Source organism: Callorhinus ursinus, unplaced genomic scaffold, assembly GCF_003265705.2.
Source record: "Callorhinus ursinus isolate GAN/ISIS: 27379988/994484 unplaced genomic scaffold, GSC_fseal_2.0 scaffold27, whole genome shotgun sequence".
Classification (NCBI taxonomy): Eukaryota; Metazoa; Chordata; class Mammalia; order Carnivora; family Otariidae; genus Callorhinus; species Callorhinus ursinus.
In genome coordinates this window covers 705,990-732,407 of record NW_027397089.1, presented here as the reverse complement: position 1 = coordinate 732,407, position 26,418 = coordinate 705,990, and the positions used below count along the sequence as shown (strand labels likewise).

The 26,418-nt window shown below is 37.3% G+C and overlaps 2 protein-coding genes across 16 annotated transcripts in view; one reads left to right on the top strand and one right to left on the bottom strand.

Moving 5' to 3' along the window:
• Positions 1-16,560, top strand: part of REDIC1 (regulator of DNA class I crossover intermediates 1) — a 240,992-nt gene extending 224,432 nt beyond the window's left edge. For 10 of the 15 annotated variants that reach the window (XR_012373929.1, XR_012373926.1, XR_012373928.1 and 7 more), the window contains 4 exons: positions 4,449-4,553; positions 4,816-4,896; positions 5,607-5,694; positions 16,165-16,560. The gene's annotated coding sequence lies outside the window, so the exon portion shown is untranslated. Of the gene's footprint in view, positions 1-4,448; positions 4,554-4,815; positions 4,897-5,606; positions 5,711-16,164 lie in introns of all 15 variants that reach the window. The other 5 variants (XR_012373914.1, XR_012373915.1, XR_012373916.1 and 2 more) reach the window with 5 other exon arrangements.
• Positions 527-26,418, bottom strand: part of SLC2A13 (solute carrier family 2 member 13) — a 386,427-nt gene continuing 360,535 nt past the window's right edge. Inside the window, exons 8-10 of the mRNA XM_025879547.2 lie at positions 11,785-11,906; positions 11,510-11,662; positions 527-5,669 (exon numbers count right to left, since the gene is read on the bottom strand). Of these exons, the coding sequence (XP_025735332.1) occupies positions 5,443-5,669; positions 11,510-11,662; positions 11,785-11,906 (502 nt within the window). The 3' untranslated portion in view covers positions 527-5,442. The remainder of the gene's footprint in view (positions 5,670-11,509; positions 11,663-11,784; positions 11,907-26,418) is intronic.

Genomic DNA, 26,418 nt, shown 5'->3' with positions numbered 1-26,418 from the left:
AGATCAAACAGTAGATAATTTCTTGCCAATAAAAACTACAGTTAGGGCAAAATGACAATGGAGAGCAATAGAGTTCCAAAAGGAACTGTCAGCAGGTCATCCAGCAGGTATTTTGTGTTTATTTACAAAGCAAATACAGTTCTTGTCAACCCAACATAATGGCTTATGTCACACCCGGTTTATTATTTATTTGAGAGAGAGTGCGCACAAGCGGGGAGGACAGCAGAGGGAGAAGCAGGCTTCCCACTGAGCAAGGAGCCTGATATGGGGCTCGATCCCAGGACCCTGGGATCATGACCTGAGCCAAAGGCAGACACTTAACTGAATGAGCCACCCAAGTGCCCCAGTGTCACACCTGGTTTTGACAACAACCAGAAATATTTCAAGGGTTCCTAAAGCACTTCATTTCAAAGTTTTATATTTACTATTTAGAATAATTCCTTGGAACAATTTTTAGGTATTATATATTTATTTTTAAAGATAGTTGAGTTTACCCATTATCAAAAGATAAAATATCATTAAAATGAGGACTGCATAAATATATAGAGAGAACTAATTTTTGTAGATGCCTTTCCTGGGTAACCTAGATCCAAAATCAAAAGAAGAGAAATAGAGAAAATACAAAAGTGCAAAGGAGATAAATGACTAATGAATTGTCATAACTTTTATTTATTTTCATTTACAGTTCTGGCACTGACACTTTTTTTAAAAAAAGATTTTAGTTTTATGTAAAGATTGAACTTCAATAAAATAACTTAAAAAATTTACATATACATCACTAAATTTCCATAAAATATACAATACTTTTGATACAGCTATAGGCTAGAATGACTTTGAAGGAAATGATACATATTCATAATTTTTAAGAGATATCCCATGTCACATGTAAGAATAAATATTTATATTGAATTTTCCAAGACGTGAAATATTAAATACTATAACATGCACTCAAATTAAAATATACATTTTGAAATACATATTTTAAAAGCATAAAACTTTTGATTTAATCTAGATGTACATTAGAGCTTCTAAATAGAAATTTGAACATTTATTACAAATAAAGATACTATAACATCAAATGAGATACAGTCCAAAAGCTGCTAGGAACCAGTTCGGACATGTAGAATATAAAGTTCTACTTTGGCTAGAGTTTAAGTCTCATTTTTTTTTAACCTTCAAATGAGATGGAATGATGTTAATTTTACTAAAATTGTAAAACTTCACAAAATATCGTTGTTTAAGTACTTGTAAGCTGCATTCCTTTTTCTCATACGGACATGACAAAAATCAAACACATAAATTTAACTGTGTGAAATAAATATATGAATATTACTACTAAATGAAAGTAGTTATTGAACATTTCATAGACCAAATCACTCAAGTGCAAGACTGCTTTATACATATAAAGATTTATAGGAATTACACCGTTTTACACTCACAGGCAAATTAAGAGGATAAAATTCTCTCATGTACTTAACATCATTGACACTCTTACAAAATAGCTCTTTAATGATTATTGGCACACAAATATTTCCCTCTCTAAAAGAAAACATAAAAGAGAGTTGGTAGCAGTTAGCTATTTGGCATTTTAAAATGATTGCTATCTCCAGAAAACAATATTTCTCACCCAGAAGAACTGAATGTACTGATAATTGTACATTGCTACCACCTGATCACTTCATCAAATCAGCTTAACACTTCTGTACATGAGGCTAAGAAAATTGATAAGTGACAGAAAACAGGACATTAAAAATACTCCAGAGAAGAATTCTAAGTTTTTTCATAGGCAGCTATACATTTTATCCAATATTTAATAGATTTTGCTGTAAAGCACATGTTATGAATTCTCTGCCATGGGCCTGCTAGGTCATGGTTTTATTTGCAGTTAGTAAGAAGATATAAACTGAAAACTTGTTGCAACAAGCTGTATATGTGAAAGCTATAAGGTGCTTAGTATAATTTGAGATTTTATAACCAGGAGAGTGGTCAAAACAAAACTGATTATAACAAAAATCTCATTAATTGTTCTTAATTACTATGCCGATAAAACAATCCTTCCACTCCCCCTAATTGCATGACAATATTTCTAAACCGTATTAGTGTCATTAAGTTGTGAGACTTTCTTAGATAAGATATAGATAGTATTTTTTCAGAATATTCTCCCCCTAGAATCTGTGATTACAATACATTCCAATTTTACTTCCCAATATAAAACAAAAGGGTAAATTGTCAGTTTACATTTTTCCTGTTCATTCTTCCTCTAGATTATGGATTTTGAAATGATAGTAAGCAACTTCTAAGTTTTTTGCTTTAATGGAATTCTCATTTTAGAGTGAATAATTAAAAAAATATTTAGATTCTTATATACTAAAATCTAGCTCACTGGTAAAATAAAATTATGAAAAAGCACTTGACAGCATTACGGAAGTATTACCTTTTAAATTTAGTTTTGATTTAGATCTTTTACAAATACATTAAAAATCATGTCTTGGGTAATTAATGACTAAGGTGCAACAGTCAAAATTATTAGGAATGTTTGTATTGAAGAAAACTATTAATACCAAATCTTTAAAATTTATCTGACATCACATTCAGCCCTATGTGTTCAGATGCAGATGAAGGGTTATATTCTCTTTAGTCTATGGTAGATCTCATCAGCCACCAAGCTAAGCCTCAAATAGGGGTTATGACTTTCTTTACTATGTGCTCCTAAAACATAATATGTCTCTATTGAATGTGCAGCATGCTTAGAAGGAAACCTTAATTTCAGTTAAAAGCATGATGCTTAATCTGTTTTAATATGGTAGTTCAAATCATACCATATATAAATTGTCCTACAAAATATATATTTGATGATATTTCAAATGGAATGTTTTCAAGTTGATAGTGGTAGCCAAAGATGCTGAGAACTTAAAAGGTACATAATATAAAAAAACCTGCAAAATTCAAATGTTTAATTTTTTAATATACTATAAAGGTTCACCAAATCTAAAAATAATACTCTAATTGTATAAGGTTTCTTTTTAAGTAGTTGTTTTTTAAAAAATTATAAATAATCTTTATACTGTGCCACTCTTTCTTGTACTTCAAAGATAAGGAATATTGTCTTTATCACTATATAAATAACAAATAGTCCTTTAAAGGAGGGGTTGAGGAGAATAGGGGAGGAGAACTGTGGCTAATTTTCCCTGTTATTCTGTGCATTTATGGATATAAAGTTGAATATACCGTTTGCTTATGTCAGGGAGAACAGGCCATGTTCTGTTTTAGGAAATAATAAAAGTCCAGTTGCTCCTTTAATAAAGTTACTGTGCATTCAGCCCAGCTGAGTACAGAAGCATATAGTTAAGGCTATGTATGTAATAAAGAGAAGAATCAAGGCAATTATTTGGATAAATCAGAAAAATACATTTTTAGAGAGTACTTTATTGGTCTAAATATTTTTTCTTCCCATCATATTCTGATTTTACCACATAATAGCTCATTTTCCACTTCACTTTACTTGTGTGAAGTATTACACAGATAAGAAATTTTTATGGGATAAGAAATATCAATAATTTTCTCTATTAAGTCACATCTGCTTTTCTGGGGGAAAATCAGTATTAATATCCCCTTAGAAATCAATTGTCAAAGCACCTAATTCAGGGAAAAAAACTCTCTCAAATTTTTTTTATTGTATGAAATGATCAAAAGGAGAAAACTTTTTTTTTTTTTTTTTTTGGCTGAAGGATTTTTAGGCCAGTAAAGTGACAGTTCAAGTACTTATCATACCCCCGGTGGCTATGAGAACAAACCTCCTTGGCTACATTCTCAGTTTTGATAATAGTGATAAGGAATAAGCCAGACTTCAAGCAAAGAACAAAACATCTTGGAGACTGGCAGAAACACACATTGAATTTAGAGATAGCCATCTTTTCACTCCAAAGAGTACCTTATTAGAGATTTAGAGCCATATTAAAATCCATCAAACTTATATATTCCTATCTGGCCACAGACGATTCATTCATATTTTCACTGGAACTAGCAAGTAATTTTGTATATTCTGTATAGTTCTTAAGAGCAAAAATTAGAGTTCATTGATGAATGAGCATAAAAACCAATGAACACTCTGAGAAGACACTGTAGAAATGTATGGTATATTAGAACCATTAATCTGTTCCAATGGAAAACCCTAATTTTTAGACAAGAAGGAAAAAAATCCAAGCCAAGTATGAGAAAAAGGAAAGACCCACAGACAAATCTGTATCTTTTTTGATAAAATTCTGAAGGAAAATGAGAAAAGGGTGTGCAAAATAAAATGAGTTTATGTTCTTAAAGAAAACACTAGTACAGTTCTCTTAAGAGTTAATAAAAAGCTAAGGAAAAAATAAGTCGCCCTATTTAATTAAACAAAATATCAATAACAGGATTATCTGTCACTGATTTTCTTTCTTTCTTTTTTGTTTCAGGAATTATTTGATTAAAAGAATGGGAAAAATAGTCTGCTAGCAGCTATTTATATTAAAACAAACGAAGGCACAAATAGGACTCCAGAGGCGATGAGTGAAGGCGTGGTGAGTATCAGGTGATTTTGGCATGAACAGAAACCCTGAAATACAGTTGAAGATCTGGTGCTGTTTTGTGTTTACAGTTGCATACCTAAGTGACTAACTCAAATCAGGGATCCATAAAAATGTTTTCTTTCTTACTTTCTAGCAATAAAATATACTTATCAAAACTTGCTAGCTTATCTGTGCAAATGGATACTTATCACCAATGCAAAAAATATACATGAAAATAAACCCTAAAAGACCTGCTTTTCATAATGTTCAAAAGGTCCTGTGCAGAGTCAGTTTCTGAAAAACTCTATGAAGATCTGATTTGGAGAGAGAGACCAAAATGTGGAATCCAAAGGGGGTAAGGACCACCGTGCCTCTGTGGGAGGCACTTCTGAATTTGTTGAAAGCTTAAATAGAATTTACTTTCTAATAGCTGATCACAGAAAAGCTACTTGTCCTTAGGAAAATTTAGGGCCAATAAGGCCTTGTTTTGACAGAAAACACCCTTGGATCTTATTCCAGAATCCTTCTTCATAAGTATATCCTACATATACGATTAAGCTAGATTAGCACTGACTCTAATAATTATATATGGTTTTAGGAAAAAAGGATACCACTGAAGTCACTGGATACAATATTCATTTTAGACTACCTCAGGAAGGAATTACATACATTTGTTCAATAATTATTAGTTTAAAATATCTAAATATTGTTTTACATTTCTGCTTTTGAAAAAAAAATGTCATCATGGTTGTATCTTCCTCCTAATCAAATATTCTAGAAGATGAGGTCATTCAAAACTAGACTGGAAAGATCCAGATTAAAAGCAGGGCATTGAGGTCACCAATTGCTGCTTTTGTCCCCCAGGTTTGTTTAAATACCTCAATATATCAGCAGCTGAAAATTATTCCACATCAGAAGCATCGTTGTCAGAAAGATGATAGTTACTTCCCTTCACCCGAATATATTCAATATATCTCCCTTCATCAGAATCTGAAGCGCCACATGTACATAACCTGTTATCAAAGAGTGATTCAATTTCCTCTAATTTTTTCCCTTTGGTCTCAGGAAGACAGCCATAGATGAAAAGGAGTCCCACACCAGCGAATCCAGCATAAAGGAAGAAGGCTCCTGCAATGGAAAAGAGTACATATTTGTACGTACAGTCCTAGGTTGGAAAGAGTACTTGATTTTGACTTTTCTTTCTGGTCAGTCATGTGTAACTGTGGTCTGACATAGAATCAAAAAATAACTACCAGCCTGCTTTACTGCTTTATTGTTCTAGCTCCGTGAACATAATACAATTTATCTTTCTTTCCTTTTTTTTTTCCTAAAGATTTTATTCATTTATTTGACAGAGACATAGCGAGAGAGGGAACACAAGCAGGGGGAGTGGGAGAGGGAGAAGCAGGCTTCCCGCTGAGCAGGGAGCCCGATGCGGGGCTCGATCCCAGGACTCTGGGATCATGACCTGAGCCGAAGGCAGACGCTTAATGACTGAGCCACCAGGCGCCCCCAATTTATCTTTCTAAGTTCAAGTCATGTAATGTCTAACTCAAGAAGAATGATAAACTGGGTTCAGACATAACTTCTGCTTTGAATCCCTCCTCACTTCCCTGGCTAGAGATCAGTGTTCTCTCCTATGTACTTTTACAGCACTTTGCTGAGACCCCCGTCATAATAAACAAGTATTATAATTAGGTGCATGAATTTATGTCTGTCTTGTCTACTAGACTGCAGGCATTTTGAGGGAGAAATTTCTCATATTTCTGAAACCACATACAGTGATGCCACTGAATTCATGACTCAGCTAAGTACATGGCAACTGTTATCTTTCCAGTCTTTCACGCCCAAAGTCTAGGAGTCAATCTTGACTTTCTTACTCTCCTGCCCAAAATCCAATCTGTCAGGAGATCCTCTTGGATCTACCTTCAAAATACCAAAAATGACCACTTTTCGCCATTCCACTGGCATCTCTAGTTTAAGGGCCATCCTCTCTCATCTGAACTATTGCAGGAGTCTTTTAACTAGTCCCCTTGTTCCTTTTCTTATACCACTAAGGTCCCTTTTTGTTTTTGGTCCGTAGCACTTCTCACCATCTGACATACTATAAAGCTCATTAATTTGTTTTGTTTCCCTCGACTAGAATGTAAGTTCCGTGAGGTCAGAGAATTTTATTTTGCTGTAACACTATGCATGCCAATGCATCATTAATAAAAAGACCTGTGTAGTACCTGGTTGTGTTTTCTGTCAATGCAGCAAGCCTAGATGGATGAGATATATGTGACTTGTGTATATTCTCTACATATTTCCAAGATGGTCTTTCCTTTATAATCGAATTCTCAATTTAAATATAAGACCCTAACTACAGTGGAGTTCCTGCCTAATTTGAGGCCTTAAATCCAGATCATCGTGGTGAAGGAAGGTGACAAACTAATATAACAAATGACTGCAGAAAGGCTATCAGTTTGGGAGTTGGAAGATCTGGGTTTGAATCTTTCTGTCTGACTTCCAGTCATTTAACCTCCTCTCTGTGCCTCAGTTTCCATATCAAGGGGAAAAAAAGATGGTTTCTCAGCTTCTATTTAATTTATAGTTCTATAAATTTTACAACCCAAATCAGGAGCAGGTAGAGAGATGGTTATGAGGTGCTTGAGAGGGAGATGTGCTCTTCTGTTTCAATGTCAAAACTGATCTCCTCAAGGGCTGAGTTGGCTTGTTTGTATTTGGGTTCCCAGTGCCTAGAATGGTACCTGACACACTGGAGGGTCTAGAAATAAACGCGCTCTTATTGACTGCCAGATGGAATACTCTGGGTAAACAAATTTGAAATAAAGTGCTGAACTAGACAACATAAAGACATATTTCAAAATTAAGCTTTAAGCAAAATTAATATTTCTCTGTTCTTCTGAATCATTACAGAATAGGAAAGACATTATTAGACTACTTTCTCTTTTTTTTGGAGAGAGAGCAGGCACATGTGTTAGTGGAGGGGCAGACGGTGAGGGAAGAGAATCTCAAGCGGATTCCCTGCTGAGTGTGGAGCCCAATGCAGGGCCCGATCCCATGACCCTGAGATCATGACCTGAGCCAAAACCATCGGATGTTCAACCAGCTGAGTCACCCAGGTGCCCCAAAACTACTTTCTTAAAGACATGCCTATAAGCAACCATTTCAGGAATATCCACAGAAACATTTCTTGGGAAGGCTCAAGGAAAACTATGGAGGAAAAATGCTGCTGAACTGGCCACCTGGAAGAATCTGCTCTGGAATGAGGAGGAGTTATGAGAAAAGAAGTGAAAAAGAGGTAAATAATGAGATTTCGAGAAAACGACTAAATCGTAACATAGTTTGTTACATTAAATCATCAGAAGCCAAACAACTCTTAAGGAGCTGGGCTGGTATAAATCACATTCTCAGTTTAAAAACACAACTCCATTTACAAATGTAGGGGTCCCTTTATTTCATTTGTTTGGTTCATGTTCAACAGACCTGTTTTTTATGTCTTCTACTTGGTAAATAACCAGAAAACAGTACTAGGTCACTGGGGATGCATGACCGAGTGTTAACAGTGAGAGGTGGGGATCATTGCTCTGCAGAGGGTGAATCAGAAAGTCAATCACAGAGTGATGCAGGCAGACTGTTGGGAGAGTTTCTTAAATTCTCGTGACCTGGTTTCCTCATCTGTCTAATGGGGAAAATAACTGCTGCCCTGCCCAACTGCAAAGAACAGAAATAATGTATGTTACATGCCTATTAGAATTCTGGAGGTTGGTTACCCAAAAAAGGGATAGCGTTATCAACTTCAACTAAATGATTAAGGAAGAAGGGTTGCTATTAGAATAGAATGACATTAGTAGGACTTAAAACTTGGGAAAGTTTTCATGAAAAAGGTGATACCGACAAGCTAGGTCTTGGAATAATGTGGGGATTTAGGGAAAAACAATGAAAGGAGATAAAGTACTATGTTTGATTACAGAGAAGTGAAATTTGTGGGAAGAGAAATGGGATCTTTAGCAGGAAGGGACAAAGAAAGGATGGTAATCATGATGATGATAACACAGAAAAAATAAGTGCAGATGGTAAAACATTTTAGACTAAATCAGGCTGCTAAACTCCAAAATCTCTAACAGAGCAAACTAGGTTTGGCTTTATAAAATATAATCATGTTTCACAATTTAGGAACAGTGGCATAATGAAAAATAACAAATCAAATCTATCAGTGCTCAACCCCTACAGTTAAAAACAATTACATGGATTAAAGATTCTTAAAGGCGTGGCTTTTTGCTTGTGACCCAGATTCCCAAGCCAAACATCAAGAAAATCCTATTAAAATACAAGACCCTTTTATAGAATCTAAAGAACGCAAAGCAGGCAAATACCAAAACTTCCTAAAGGTGCCCCACTGGTGAGACCTGTGGTTCAGCCCCAGAGGCAGGGGCCAGCAGTGGGGGGGCTGTGGCCTGCTCTAAGGGCCAGGTCAGTTATGTAAACTTACTTATTTCTCCTTGGAATGAAAGTGGAAAAAAATAAAAAGTCTGTAATGAGTCTGTCAGGATTGTTAAGTGCATATATTCCTCAGCTTTATTCTGAAGAAAATAAATCTTATTAGAGTCCTATATTAAGTTTCAGATTTAACACAAATATTTAATTGAATTATACAGAATGAGGAATCAAAGATCATGTGTGACTGAATTTCAGTATCTCAGTACAGGAACTTTGATATAGTGCTTTCCAAGGGATCTATTTAGTAGATTTGGCATTTAGTACTCACAGTGCTATACATAAAATGGTATACTGGTGACAGTTTTTAGTAATAAACATTAGTGAATGGGGTCCAAGGCAGACCTTTCTAAGTGGTATAGTTTAGAAAATTTGAGGTCTCATGAAATAAGGAGGAAATAAAAGACCTGCATATTTCAAGAGAAATACTTCATTATGGTATATGTTTGTTAAATCAGGAATAGAAACATGTATCTTACATAAATCAGTAACATGTAGATTAAAATTCAAATCCAAAAACAGGGAAAAAACTTCACCTGAACTTAAATATTGTTCCACTACTAGCAAGCGATAGACCTAATGGACCAGTGTGCCGACTTAATAGAAGCTTGGCTTAATGCAAAGCAAAAAGCTGCTTCTAACTGGATATATATAGTTTTAAAATTATATTTTATTAAAATATTAAATTTAATATTTTATATTAAAAATATTTTGTATATATAAAAATGTTTATATTTATATATATTTAAATGGAAGTGCAGTTGACACAATTTACATTAGTTTCAGGTGTGCAACATAGTGATTCCACAACTCTGTACCTTATGCTGTGCTCACAAGTATAGCTGCCATCTGTGACCATACAGCACTATTATAGTACCACTGACCATATGCCCTATGCTGTACTTTTCATCTCCCTGACTTACTCATTCCATTACTGAAAGCCTGTACCTCCTACCAATCATTTTGCCCATCTCCCCCTATTCCCCACCCCTCTGGCAACCGCCAGTTTGTTCTAACTGGATATTTCTGAAAGAAGCCTGGCTATGCCCTATTTAAATTTTACTTCTGTTGCCTCATGTTGTTTCGGGCAGCATATATTTGAGAGGAACTTTGGTAACAAAAGCCTTGCCTTGTAGACTTTTGGTCTATGACTTAATAAAAAATACTTTCTCAGGATGTTAATCTATATTTAGGTCTTTAAATATTTAAGAATTCTCCAAAACAAAAAATTAAGCATTCTCAAGAATTAGCAAATATGGGTAAATATTTATTGTGTAAAATTTATGTTCTCAAAAAGACTAGTTTCTGAATTTATGTAAAAAGCTTTAATTGCCAATGGGTTAAAACTGAATATACAAAATGCATATCCAGTTTCAAATGCCAGTGTATTAAGTTTTTTAATAAAATGTTTCTAAATTTCTAAATGTTCATTGGGAGAAACAAAGAGTTTTATAAAGATAATAAAAGTAAATACCAATATAGGATGTTCAGAAGAGAGAAGAGGAATAGATTTGTATAATGTTTCCTCATATTCAAAATTCTTCTGCATATTTATTCATTTGACAGACACTTTTGAGTGCTTATCAAATGAACAGGATGCCCTGGAAGGCATTGGGAACATAATGGTGAACAAGGCATAAATCCTGGCCTGAGCTCCAAACATTTATGGTCCAACTGTGAGGGGTGTGCTATGGGGAAGGGACCAGAGAATGGCATAAGCAAGAGACACTCCATATACATACAGAGACTTATGGGGAGAGTAGAATAAAAACCTCACATTTCACCTTTTAGAATCCTATAAACTCATAATGAAGAAATTCTGTTGCTAAAGAGAAAATCTTGTCATTTTAGTAAAGTTTCATTTTAGAAGTTTTTTCCTGACTCAGCCACTTCCTAATACTGTTTTGAGTTATGGTCCACACATTTCCGCTGTCAGGTTTATGCTTCAGGCAGTGGTGGGTGCTGCTCTGAGTGGACAATGAAATTAATATGCCATGACCTGAACAGCATAGATGACATAGTGGAAGGCACGAATCACAGCACGACCTTTGGGGGAGCTCCTTGGACATGACGCCCATCTCCGTCATGAGACCTCTTCAAGCATTAGCCCTTACATTCCCTGCCTGCATCCTTTCTGCCATCTCTCTTGTTTTATGTTTCTTCATTAAACTAAGAGCACTGCTGTGAAGATTTCCAACTGGGGAGATAGCTGGGAGAAGTTTGGGTTGGAAGGTGGGAGAAGGCTATAAAGCACTGAGGGACAAGAAGCAATGCTGCTTAGGAAAGGAGAATTCTTTTTATCTTTTCCAAGTACATTTTCAAGGCCTTTGGGGAATGAGAGACCCACATAGAGATTACTTATAATAGCAAAAATATAACCACTATACTTTTAAACACAAATGATACCATATATAAAAAGAGGAGGAAAAATAAAAATGAAACTATAGATGGGAAAAATAGTCTCTTACCATAGTATGTAAGATACTCTGCTGTGTGTAAAAATGTCAGTGAAACGAGAACGTTGAAAATCCAATTTATTCCAGATGAACATGCATTTCCTGTACTTCTTGCCCAAAGGGGATATATTTCAGAATTCACAGTCCAAGGCATTGGTCCCATTCCTGAGAAAAACATAAAACTAAAAATTTCAGTAAGTAGTTTATAAGGAATTTGAAAAAGAGTAGTTTGTCTCCCCTAAAAAGAGACACTTTAAATAACACAACAACACAAAGCCTTTGTTTACCAGGTGCGAAGAAAACAAGATATAAAATAAGGCCCAGAAGTGCAGTCCAGGAGTATGGCGTAGGGCAGAAATTGTAAGCCCAAAATACTTCTTCTGTTTTAAATTTGGTTTCATTCTCACACCTGAAAAATAATGCAATATAAGTATTAATGTTTTAGGGTATAGTTGCAGAAATTCAATGTGCTTATCTTGGAAATACCTGAAAGTTCCTTAATATCCTTAAGGAAAAGGGTCCAAGATGTTTTTCTTGAAAAAAAATTAAGATTTAAATGTACAGTATTCGTTGTAAAGCTCACATAGAACATCTTAGATCTGAATATAACTCAAGAGGAAAAAATATACTGTGTGTACAACTCAACAGCAAAAAAACAATCCAATTAAAAAATGGTCAGGGGGGATGCACCTGATTGAGCATCTGATTCTTGGTTTTTGGCTCAAGTCATGATCTCAGGGTCCTGAGATTGAGCCATGCAAGTCAGGCTCCACACTCAGTGGAGATTGTCTCTCCCTTTCTCTGTCCCCTCCCCACTCTCTCTCACTAAAAATAAATAAAACAAATGGTCAGAGGATCTAAATGGACATTTTCCTAAAGGAGACATATAGATGACAGGTACACGAAGAGGTGTTCAACATCATTAATCATCAGGGAAATACAAATCAAAAGCACAATGAAATATCACCTCCCACCTGTTAGAATGGCTACCATCAAAGAGATGAATAACAAGTGTTGGTGGGGATGTAGAGAATGAGGAACCCTTGTGCATGACTGATGAGAATGTATATTGGTGCAGCCACTATGGAAAACGGGATGGAGGTTCCTCAAAAAATTAAAAACAAAATTACCATATAATTTGGCAATCCAACTTCTGGGTATTTATCTGAAGAAAACGAAAACACTAACTCAAAAGATATATCCACCTGTGTGTTCACTGCAGCATTATTTACAATAGGACATGAAAGTAACTGGAGTGTCCACTGATGGATGAATGGATAAAGAAAATGTGTGTACATACACACACAAATATTATTCAGCCTTAAAAAAGAAGGAATTTTTGCCATTTGTAACAATATGGGTGGACCTTGAGGGCATTATGCTATGTGGAATAATACCGTATGATCTTGTATGTGCAATCTAAACAAAAATACTGAGCTATGGTCGTAGATACGGAGAACAGGTTTGTGGTTGCTAGGGCACGGAGTTTGGAGAATTGAAATGGGTCAAAAGGTACAAACTTCCAGTTAAAAAATAAGTCATGGAAGATAATGAACTGCATGGCCACTACCGTTAATAATACTGCATTGCATGTTTGAAAGTTGCTAAGAGAGTAGGTTTTAAAAGGTCTCATGACAAGAAACATTTGTAAATAATGTATGATGATGGATGTTTAATGCCAAATCATGTTGTCCACCTGAAACTAATACAATGTTATAGGTTAATTATATCTCAATAAAAAAACCACATTGTGTTTTATACCTACTTTATATAAGTCAGACATGATTTCCAGTTAGTCCTTGAAAGCTATAGTAACACTTTAAGACTACTGAGAGTCTGTTGTGGTAGAAAGACCTTAGAATTTGCAGTCAGGACAAGATTCAAATTCCCAAACCAGAGTTTTTTTTTCCATCTGTAAAATGGGGATAATGCCTTATTTTAAGGATTAGAAGGGTCCCTTGTAAACACGTGATGGTGTAGATGTGGGGAGGGAACAGTGCTTATCTGATCCCAACTAACACTTTCCCTTCCTGCGTGTGTCCTTGCTTCTGTCTCAGTCACTCCCTAGTGACTTTGCCTCCTAGTTCTATTGTCAAGCAAAGTCTCCTCTGGACTTAGATTGACTCTCAAGTTAAACTTCCAATTCTTTACCTTAATTGAAACTGGAATTGCCTATGAAGACACAACCAGCCTCACAAACATTCTTGCCCTCATTGTCATTTTTAGACTAGTGTTCTGCCTCTATCAACCTCTTCTGTTTGAACCTTAACATTTAAGCCCTGTCCTTGCTGGTCTGTTTATTACCTCCATCATAACACCCCACCTTGTCTTTCCGAGTTGAGTGCCTGGTCAGTCATATCCTCTACCCCCTCACATCCTCTGCCACAGCTGTTTATTTTTACTTCTGGCCCATATAATACTTTGGCTTAATAGTTCTTTATTTAGCCTCTGAAATTGCAAGAGGGCACTTTATAGTTTGCTTGATTTGGAACTATTTTACTTCAAGGTCTCAGCATTCCTTTTCTGATAACAAGCATTCCTTTTCTGGTAACAAGCATTTTATTTCCTCATTTCTGATAACTTCCTCCACACCCAAATCACAGTCTTTAGATTCTAAACTCCACTCAGCTTTCACTTAACCTCATCACTCAGTGTAGACCCATGCCAATACTCTGCCGGTCTCTACAATCCATCTTTCCTTCCTCCATGCTTATCTGCCATCCTCAGGATGTCAGTTTCCAACCATGCACAGTACCATTTAACTGCCTTCAATTACCACTGGGCTAAACTTTGCTCAACTGTTGTATCAATTAATTAAAATATGTACTATCTTCCAGTACTGAAATCTTTCCCTCTTTCTCACTACTATGAACTTGGGTTCTCCTTTAAGAGAATATGGAGGACGTTCAATCTGAACACCCTCAATTTTACTCTCTTGAACCTCTTGTTTTTCTGCATTTTCTTTCAGGGCTCTTCTCCTAACACCTCCATTAGTAACATGTCTCTTGCCTTTTCTGAGGATCTGTACCTCCTCCTTCTGTCTCTGCTGGGGTCACGTTCCATCAGCAGTCTGTCTCTTTCTGCCATTTTCAGTTTTTTCTGACATGAGCCTTCCCTTCTATTTATGACGCACAAGCTTGCTGCTACTCAACTGTTCAACCCCTCTCGTATTACACTACTAGTTCATCTGCAATTACAGAGAAATTTATACTGGTGAACTCTTCAACCTTAACAACCTGACAACCTACTCTTTCCTTCCTAGGCCAGCTCCCCCGTCCACCCATAGGCCAGCTGACTGAATTACTGTTCAGTTACTGAATTCGGCTAATAAGATCTTCCTTAGCTGAGCCTCAGACTCACTCAGGCTCTGTTTTCCTGAATCTACTCACCCAAAAGTTAGACCTTCTAACCCCCAAATGCCTTGATTTTGAGGTTCTTTGATTACTTTCTGGTGCTTGATATTGCTGACAGATCTTTTTTCTTCTCTTTCCCCTTTGCTTTTTACAGTTATATCTTCATCTTCTCCCTCTGATATATATGTCTTCATTGCTGTTTAAAGTGTCTCTTCCTCCCCTCAACCTCTAAATAAAGGTGTTTTTAAGGTTCTATTGTGGGGTCTGTCCCTTGTCTCTTAAACACTTCATCTAATTGTAATTAAATTTTTGAAAGAAAGGAAGACTGCCATATGCAGTGCCTCACTGGGATGTGTCTGGAGTCTTGGAATCTTGACTATCCTACATTCTCCTACAAATTGAACTTGAGAGCTCGTTTGGAGGTTCTGACAGGTGCACAGCTTCTCATATACCCTTGATGGAAGAACAATATCTGGGAAGGTCATCCTCTTTGAGTGTACAGCTACAGGAGAGATGCACATGGAAGGGTGAGGAAGGGGACACATGTCTAGCCGCCAAATCAGCCAAAGCAACTGTGGCGATCAGTGGGGTGACATATCACTGCTAGATCACCTTCACACCCATCTCATCTAATTTTAGAGATTGATAGTCTCCACATGGATGCTCCCTGATAGTTTCTTCTAGCGTTGACTTTTTTTCTCATGCTCCATTGATGGAATTTGGGTATCTGCTGAATATCCACTATTATCACAGGTTGTTGGAACATTAACTGTGTAATGCATACTGAGTGCTTAGCACACTGCTTGGCATGTAGTGTATGCATAGTAGTATCAGTGTAATAGTGCCTCTCATGACATTTCTGTTTTCGATACCACCACCACTCCCTGAGTTGAAATGGGTTAAACTCTTGCAGTTATCTTCAATATTTTCTTACCCATCTTTCTTAAAATCCTCTATACTTTTAAGTCCAATTAAAGAAAAGTGGCTAAGACTATGAGCTCTGGGACTGACATCCTATGTTCAAATCTAGGTTGGGACACCCAGATTTGAAGCTGGGATATTTGTGACCCAGGTACTTAACTTTTCAAAGCCTGTGTCCTCATCTGTGAAATAAGGGTTTTCCTGGCACCTACCTCATATAGTTATTTTGAGGCTTACATGAGATGATGTATGCAAAGAACTTCACATGATGTGGGTAAAAATTCATAATTATATTGCCTAGACATATTTTCTTGAATCTGCCTTTTCTATTTGCGTTAATACTGCCCTGATTCAGACAGTTTGTCTCATCAACTGCATTTGTCTCTTTGGCAGACTCTGGAGTAGTCTCTCTGTGATCCATTTCCTGATACTCAATCCTCTTCTCTAGTCCTGTCTCCTTGAGTGTGGGAGTGACCTGTGACTTGTTTCTAACAGAACGTGGCTGAAGTGACAGGACGTATGTGATTATGTAAGCTGCTCCACGGAAGTCTCTCACTCCCTTGCTGGCTTTGAAAAAGTAAGCTGGTACGTGATGGGATGTCAGTGTTGGGACGCTCATGGGAGGGACTGAGAGAAGTCTTTAGGAGCTGGGGGTAGCCTCTGATTAACAGCAAGAAACTGAAGTTCTTGGTACAAAAGTTACTGAATTCGGCTAACAAGATCTTCCTTAGCTGAGCCTCAGATACAACCACAGCCCAAGTGAACACTCTGTAGCCTTGTGAGACCCTAGGCAGGGGGCCTAGCTGAGCTGTGCTTGGACTTGCTGGCCCACAGAAGCTGGGGTATAATTAATGTGTGTTGTTTTAAGTAAGTATATGGCAATATTACTATAGCACCAATAGCAAATAAATATAGTCTCCTGATGATTTTCCCTACGTCTGGCATTCCTTTCTTCAAACTATCACCCCACCAAGTTGAGCTCTCGAAAGCACTGCTCTGGCCACCTCACTGCTCAAAAACCTTCAGCCCCCTTATCCCAACTGCCTATAAAATGGGGCCTGCAAAATTTGGCTGCAGCCTACCTTATATCTTATACTCCTGTATACCATCCTTTTCTCCAAATAATTATACTGCTAATTTTTTGAACCAACTTTCCAGACCCGGTATGTTCTACTCATGCCATTTCCTCTAACTGAAGGCAAACTCTCACTCTTGATCTCCACTGTCACAATCTAGCTCGGCCTTCAAGGTGAGTACAGATGCCACCCACTCACCTATGTGAAATACTCTGCTCTCTCAACGGATTTTCATTTTCCTCACTTCCATCATTATAAGTGCTCTGAAATGTCCTATCTATATATCCTCCCTCTTTTACTGTCCTGGACTCCCATCCGAGGCAGCATAGCACAAAGGTTAAGATCTAGAGTTAGGCTGCATGGTTTTGTATCTAGGTTCTGTTACTTACCAGCTGTGTAACTTTGGGCAAATTAGTCAACCTCTTTGTACCTTGGTTTTCTAATCTATATAAAGTCCCTAATAAACTTGTTACAAAGATTATATACAGTTGTAATTGCATGGCACAAAGAAAGTGATTTAAGTGTATGCCAAAAGAATAGCCAGTTTTGTATCCCCCACCTGCCTTTTCTTAAATCTCCACCTCTAGCTCATACTAGTATTCTTTATGTACATAAATGAAGATTTCACACTGAACTGTGAGTAGAAAATAGCATTAGAAATCTCCTGATCAATAATCTTCCATCTTCATTCCTCACCAAATAGTCTTTTGAGTTATGTAAGAAAGGGGACAGGGAGGGAGAGGGAGAGAACGAGAGAGAGAAGTGAAAAAGACAAGCAGGCAGGTTTCTGGGGAGGGAAATGCTTACATGTACTCAAACCACTAAAATTCACTGAAAAATTTTATTCTCCATTTTCACTCATTATTATCAAAGTCACTTGCAGGATCTCTTTTGCTGGAACAACGGAAAGCAGCATATTTTAGGGTGAGCTCTGGGTTTGGCCGGGTGTAGCTTTTCACTGTTTGGCCATGCACGTTTATGTGCGTAGAAGGGCGAGTAACTCCTTGTCATCCTCGTGATGATTTTAGGAAAGCGCCACAGGCTCTGCCTTGGCAGAGTTACATACTCAGCAGTACGCAGACCGCTAATGACTAAGATGGTGACATCACCTGACCTTTAGAATATAAACACTGGAAACCCCAACTAAAAGATAAAAATGTATATTCCAAATGTTATTGCAAAATACCCTCATGTTTTCCTGGCTGAGTGACTGCGGTTGGAAGAACATAATGCTCCAGAGAAAGAACAAAAAATACTTTGACATCAGTGTGTGGGCTGGGATTAGAAAAAGCCATGCTCTTTGATGGGACACCTCACCACGTTCAAGAGCAAAAACCAGAAAACGGATGATGATAGCGGGAGCTGTGCAGGGAGGCTGCTGCAGCGGAAAGAGCAGCCGAATCATGCAGGCAGGCAATACAGGTCTCACTTTGCCAGGGACAGAGGACTACTCGAGCGAACGAGCGACGGGACGAACACCTGCCATGCAGACCATAAACGATCAGTTGGCTGTTCCAGCCGCGGAGCCCACAGTGCTGCCTTTAATAACGCTTCTAGAAATTCACAGCTCTCTTCGAAGGTGGAACAGTTCTTCCTTGCCTACTCAACAACCAGTCTAATACCAGTTCAGATGTAGAGCTATTTCTGCATATTGTGTGTGTGTGACCTCTCTCTCCATCAGATATCCAGAGAAATAACCAAAGGAACTAGGTGCTACAACTGCCCTTGTCCCAATTAACCATAAGCAATTTGTTCTGTGCTTCCTACACAGCCCATGCTTTTCTATTGCTCCTTTATTCACGATGAAATGAACTGCTTCATGCTCATAGGTGGGGGATGCTAGAATATACAACCTGTATTTAACATGCAAAACTTCAAATTTTATTTAGCCAATCTTAATCGTTGAGAAACCAAGAGAACTCTACTCCCATCCCAGAGTTTACAAAAAGATGTAGGGTTTCGGGGAAGGGAAAAGAAAGCTTGCTAGGGTTTGCCTGCCACATCTACCATTCTTCTACTGAGTTTACTGCACGTAAATTCATTACTGGGAAGTGGGAGTGAAGCATGATTTCATCTCTAGTTCCTGATGTAGGTCTGTGATTTCTTTGAAGAACATCATTAAGCTATCACCTCAAAACAAAATGGACACCCCAAAGGGTAAACTTTAATAGTTCTTTATCTATAGGACTTTATGATCTGATTACACAGTTAGTCTGAGGTAGAAAGGTACCTAGAAAAGGCCAGAGTATCTCCCCAGGGAAGGACACCTTTGCTCTTGTCTGAAGAGAAACATAATGCCAATCACTCAGAGGGCCAGGATGACAATTTATAAGCAACCCAAGCCATGAGAAATTTCAATTTTTGAACATTCCCATCAAAGCAATAGGAAAAGTTACTGTTAGAAACTTGACTCATTACTTCTCATTTTAATTTCTGTTCACTAGCATAATTCCTACATGATAATCTAACATGAAATAAACTTCTGTCAAGGGTGGCAACATAGCATTTAAATGTTTTTTAAAAAAGATCTGTTTTAGAGAGTGAGAGCAAGCAAGCAAGCAGGGGGAGAGGCAGAGGGAAAGAATCTCAAGCAGACTATCTGCTAAGCATGAAGCCCAACACGGGGCTTGATCTCACGACCCTGAGATCATGACCTGAGCTGAAACCAAGAGTTGGATGCTCAACATACTGAGCCACCCAGGCGCCCCAGTATAGCATTTAAATTCTAACATATGTACAGTTGAATAATTTTAGAAAAGTATGGCTCCCTAGCTTGTAGCATGCAGACCAGGTTGAAGATCTTGGCTCCAGATGATTTTCTATTGTCTACCTTTATTTTTCCTGTTTTTTGTTTTACAATTTTCCTACAGAAGACTGTCACATAAAGGCAAGTTGAAAAAAATCGATTATCTTTTGTTAATTATCATTTTCTGGTAAAAAGAAAATCTTTAGAATTATTCAGACAAATCATAGACATGGGTAAATTTTATTAGCATTAGATATTTGGAGCTAAAAGACTCTTTTTAAATGACTGAAGTTTTATTTATATGTTAAGTCGTGGTATCTAAACTATTTACCAGGACGTTGGCTAGCTTATATATCCGAGTATGGGAAACAGAGTGAAAGAATATGAGTGGGCAACCAGACGAAAATGATATTTAAAGCCATACAGATACAATGATACTGGTATAGTCTCTAATTCTGTTAAGAATTTAAATTGGTATAATTTCCTTTTGGAATGAAATCTGGCAATTTGGACATAAGAATATTCATATCCAAATATTCATGACCTAACGTCTCATTTCTAAAATTTATTCTTAGGAAATTTTCTGAATGGAAACATTATATGCTGAAAGATATATTTCACTATACTTTCCTTTATCACAAGCTTAACACAGATGAAAATTAGAAATAAAACAATAAAGATATCTGCAGTGGAGGGTAATTAAGTGAATTAAGGTACAACTGTAGGAAATAAAGCAGCCATTAAAATAATTTTTAAAAGTAAGTTAGGCTAAACTACAAAGATTTGAAGTTTAAGTCTTAGATCTAACTTAGGTTACTTTCATTTTGGTATCAAACGAACAGTACAATGAATGTACAATCAATAGAAGTGGATGTGGTTCCCTGTTGCCTCTCCAGCTCCTCCCAGACTTGTCCCCTGAAGTTCTGAGGTCAATGTAAAAAATATGCCAGAAGAGCCCTGTACTCTGCCTTGGGGAGGAGGGTCCACATTAGCATTCAGAGTTCAACCCCGTTTCTGTCTAAGAAAAATTCCCTACTTTAAAGAAAATACTTCATCATTCTTTTTCCTACTGCATCATTATACCAACAGCAAGCCTGGCCATGGTCTACTTTGTAAAGATTACCTGGAAACATGGAAAATACCATGAACTTGGCAGTGCAGGAATATCAAACTACAAAATATTATCTATGATATAAGGTTACAGGAGAGTAAATGGAAATATGGAAAACTGGGGGGAAAGGAAATCTATTATGATGATGATTATTTTCACTTTTGAATTTATAGTTGTGATAAATGTCCCTGTGACAAGACGGGAGCAACTTTGAGAATGCACAGACCACTAGTCCTGGGCCTCTTTTTCCACTGTTTTGTTTCACTCTAAATTTTTTCCTGTAGTAAAGGCAAGCATTAAAGTTATTGGTCATTCTCCAGCTTCCACTGGCACTGAAAGGAAGGGAAATCTTGCTGTTGAATTACCAAGTCTTCTCCATCACGCCGTTCCTTCATATTGCCCCCAAAGGCCTCCAGGCTCCTGTTTCCATATTTATACTCGGCTGTCACCACATGGCCTCCCTTCTCAGGAGCCTGACGGTGCCTGCCTCTGTTCACAGCTCGGTAGTCCCCTCACGCAAGCGGTCATGCTCTGCCCCACGAACGGCTTGCCTGGCTCTGTTAGATACCAACAGCCTTGGCACACGGTAGATGTTTTATACTAGAGAATGACTTGATGAATGGTTTATGTTCCCTCTCTCTGGAAGTCAGAGTATGACCTATTTGAACAGGATAGAGCAATACAGAAGTGGAAAGACTCAGAGAAGAGGGAAAACAGAGGCCATAAGAAGGATCATATAGTTGACAGTGATAGGTGAGTGCAGAAGAGAGAGGCGAAGGGCAGACCACCACCGCTCTGATGCACAGTAGTCTAGATCTTCTAACTTTGTTCTCTTACTTTTCTGTGTAACTTCACCATAAAACTTCCATTAACCAGGAAATCTGGTGTGCGTTCCTCTCAACATGGGAAGTTCTAACAGAATAATGGCTAAAATCTAAGATAAGAGTACTGATCCTGATTCTGCATCTATAAAATGCCACAGGTCCTCAAAAGAATATCATAATGGCCATAGAGTTCCATTCTTGCAATAAGATTTTTTTAAATATTGAAAATATGGTATAAAATATTAAGATAACTTTTCCCCATAAGTCACTGTGGGAGATGCTACCCTATTCCAACTATGTTGTATTCTGTTGCTCACATATTTTCTGGAATTCCTTTCGGAATCACATTCAGAATCTGCTCCTCTGTCATTCAAGAAAACTGTCATTTTTTCCCCCCATTTTCTACTTTGGGTTCTCTTCTTCCTTTCTTTTATTTCTTGCCATTATGAGCCAATCATATGAGGAACCCTGAAGTACTGGGTAAAAAGGAGAGACTGAACCAAATGGGATGAAGTAGGGGAAACAGTGTAATCGAAGTAATAGCAACAAACTCAGCATAATAAGTTCATTTGTTTGTCACGGGCTCCAGAGCCATGAGAAATGTGGGATGCTGCTAAATGGGGTGGTGCTGCAGGCACACTGCTCCCATCAGTGGTACGTAAATTGAAAAGCACTTGTGAGATCTTAAATGATATCTAATACCTGGCACAATGTATATACTTATTTGTTAAATAAATGAGTAAATAAATGAAAAAAGGCTTAATTCAGTAGAGTCGATTTTGCTGATTGCTACTGATTTCATAATTTAATAACCATTTATAATTAAAAACTTTTTCAAAGATGATACTTTAGTAAATGAAATTAATAATATAATTTATCACGAGACAGGGTTAGGATGGGCTCTTGTGTGATGATGCTATGGTAAGGATCTCATGATGGTGAGTTATACCATCCCTCTCAAGTTTGAATTCAATTCAGAGACCGGAGGTTTTCCCACCCTTCAGGCTTTGCTCTCCTGCCTGACTTCTACTCTCCTGCATGTCTTGGGGACCCTTCTCCAGGAAGGACACAGTACCTCTCTCTTTCCCCTTCCTGCCCTAGGGCTTCAGAGGCCACTATACGTAGTAAATTTTACACATAAACAATGTTCCATGTTTTTTAAGCAAAACGATAAAAATACTTTTATTAATTTTAAGCTGATCTTTGGTCATCTGATACCAATCTCTCCATGATGCTGTATTAGAGAAGACATATATTTGCCACTGAAATTTTAAATTCTAAGAATTTATCTCTACTGAATTAAAAAAGTTATTGCCTATGATGGTATCAGACAGACATACTTCCTTACATAAGCATCATGAAATCTGTCTGTATCATCCCAAGCTGTGAGAACTTTACAACAGTGCTCTTTGCTCATTTTCTTTCCACCGCGAGAGTTCCTGCACAGTACCCCCGCGCGTTTTAATGTGCAGGTGCATGGGAATGAATGTAGCTGATTTCTCGCGGTTGGCTATCTTGATGCAAACAATGGTATAATTTGTTTCTTGGATTCTTTTCAATCCATTCTACAGCTGCCTTCCATCAAGTGTGAGTTCTATGGCTTCTTTCTGAAAGCTGTGCTCCCAACAGAAATGTCCTTGAGTAGCAGTAAATCTTCACTTGAGGAAGTTGACTAATATTTGTATGGAGTTTTACCATACACAAAACACCTTAATATACATTAACTCATTTAATTCCCATAATAATCCAAAACAACAGCATTGATAGTTTCATTTTGCGTATGTGACAAGTCTTTTTAAAATGCAGTGACTCTCCCAAGGTTACACAGAAGAGGTAGCATTTGAAACCAGTCTTCTTGGTTTCTTTCTCCTTCAACATAATCATCCTACCAGTTCATGTATATATGAAAACCTCTTTCTTGAGGTGCCTTATTTTTTTTATGGAATATAAATAGAAAAAGATATGAAAACTCTGCTTGAAATCTCCCCTAAGTCAGTGTTCTTCCTTAATGTCAGTAGTGAAATCACTCAATCTCTATTCAAAATGAGAATAAAATGCCTCCCAAAGAGCATGAGGAATTAAAATGAGTAGCACCTTGGCAAATTTGAGCTCTGTGTCTCATACATTCTCTTCTGACTTGGTGTCCATTTTGCCCCAAAGCATAAAACAATAATCAGAACAGAAAGGATGCTGATTATGAGCCAGGAGTTAAAATATCACAAAACAATCTCAATAACTAGATAACTCATTTGAGGGCAGTGATGTCAACACTACAAAGGTTGACAATCATTCCAGTACAACAAGATGGCAGTGTTAAGCAGTCTTTAAATAATACATCCTCTAAAACACAGAACTACATAATGACTTTCTCTGATAGAGTCCTTGGTAAGGAAGTAAAAAAGTTTCCCCAGAAAGCTGCTTAGAGGATGAAAATGCACATGGAATGTCTCAGAGATTACTTAAAAAAGAAACTGTGCCATCAGTTATTGACATAAGAATTTTGTAAATAATGAGATGGAGTCATTATTATAAAAAACTATAAACTTTAAGGCAGTTTCACATTATTTTATCTCAAATTACTGCTAAAGTGAAAGCGTAATCATTTCATAAATTAAGCATTTTAATAGCAATTGCCTTTTTTCTCACTTTCTGATTTGTATAGAGACTTCTGAAACACTTTACTGATTCCCAGGATTGAAACAAACCTATAAAGCGGAAATGTGTCTCGATTGTTCTAAATCAAAGCTGGGTTTTCTGCCATTTGGGTGAACGCATAGCTTAACAGGTCCTTTAACGTCCACCCTGTCCTTCCTTCTCCTGTGTTCCTGGCACTGGAGCAAACAAAGCAAATCATGTCACACCCACCTTCAGGCTCCTCACCCTAAAACCAGCCCTGGCTTCACACCAGGAGGGTCCCTGCAAGGTCTGCCCCCTGCTCCAGCCTTACCCAGCCTGTCCTCCACCTCACCTACCATCACCCTTGCTCCCACAGGCCAGCACAGTGACAAGCACACAGTTGGTGCTCAGTAAATATTTGTTACATGCATCAATCATTTTCACCACTTGACAGTTTAACAAGAAAATACTGCCTTGTGATTCTGAAATTCCTTTATTTCCAAAGCAATTTTATGTAAGGAGAGAATGAACTAGTGTAATATGTTCTTTCTTCTTCGTATGAATTTTTGTGATTTTGTTAGTTTATAGCAGGTATTTAAAGTTTTTAACTCCAAGTAATTACTCCTTTAATTAAATTATTATTTCAACAAATAAATGTCTGTTGTATTCTAGGCATGAGAATAAGTATGAGAATAGATGAATTTAAATATTCATTCATTCCATCACTTAAGAGTAATTTACTACAAGCTCAGTGTCAATTAAATTATTAGAAGAACAGCCAAAAAGAAATGAGCAGGTGAGAAGTTTTCATCTTTCCTAACACACACACAAACACCCACACCCAAAGAAGAGAAGATTAGTGGGGATCTGTGGTATTTTTCTTCACACAGAGAGAAAAGGGACGGTAGCAATGGACAAAGTGGGTGGTTAGGCTTCTGTTAGACCCTGACATATCCTGAGGGAGGGAACTTAGCACATTTGCCTGTGGTTTAGTTGTCCAGGAGATCAGCTCTAACACCTAGTAATGAAGATTATTTGGAGCAAGTGAGCAAGCAATGGGCAGTATTAGATTATGGGTGTCTCAATGTTTGGGCTCTGTCTTGGATCCTAGATGAACTTGTAAGATAACCATGGTCCTGGAACTACGCCTCAAATAAGGTCAAGGTCTTAGGAAATGAAGAGAAATCTTAAGGGAAAAGCACATACTCTAATTTAAGGAAGGCTTGCTATGCTTTTATTATAAAGTACGTTGAAAAAACCTTGTGTTCACCTTGGGTAGAAGTTTTCCCAGAGGGTCCCTGAAGTTGGTAATATGCCTCAAAGTTCTATCCCTTAAAGGAAAGGGGGTCCTGAAGCATCTGAAATGCACATTGTAGGAAGATACTGGCATATACAGAGATAACACAAAATTCAGAGGTGACCGGTCCTTGGGGATGGTTAGATCAGTCTGGCTGCCCTGATCACAAGGGAGAAAACCCAGAGTCATGGAATTTTAGGAGCTGGGAAAACTTCTGACAGAGAGTATTAAATCTGGGCTCAACCTTGGTGAGTGATCATTCTTTGTACTCTGTCTTATGTGGAGTGGGGGGATGGCTCCAAAGGTTAAATACTTTATCTAAATCCTCTCTCTCTGGTAATATGTACAAAGAGTATTTTCCCCAGAAGAAAGTGCTGATCAAATATGAGATTTCAGTAAATGGCCTACTTTGAGCTTTTTTGGGTCCTACTTGCCTTTGTTCTTGGCATGGTGCCTGTAATAGCCAAAACATTTTTATATGAATCAAATCACAGCCATAAATTTTCTGTAAATGTTTTCTTTTTTAAAAAAAGATAAAATTGTAATGTAAAACAGTGATGTTAAAGCGAACCTTTGATTCAGATATCAGGAGTTACTCAATCTGATTAAAAGTTTCAGAAGAAAAGGAGTTGGACTGGGTAAAGGGCCAGTTTTGTACAGAGGTTAACAGCACAAGTTTTGCAGGAGAACAGACCTAGGTTTGAATTCTGGTCAACCACTTACTAGTTTCCACCAAGGACTGTAAGTAAGTGATTTAAGCTAACTGAGGCTTACTATCTTCATTTAAAAATGCTTAGCATGTAATAAAGCTATTATTATGAAAACAACAGTAATTGTTGTTGCTATTAGTAAAACACATGTATTCTGCAGGCGTAGGCACCAGAGACAGGAATATTTTTTTCTTGTGTAAAGCTCTATACATTACAATATTCCCTTGTGGATATGATGTGTTTCCTACAGAAGAAGGAAATAACATC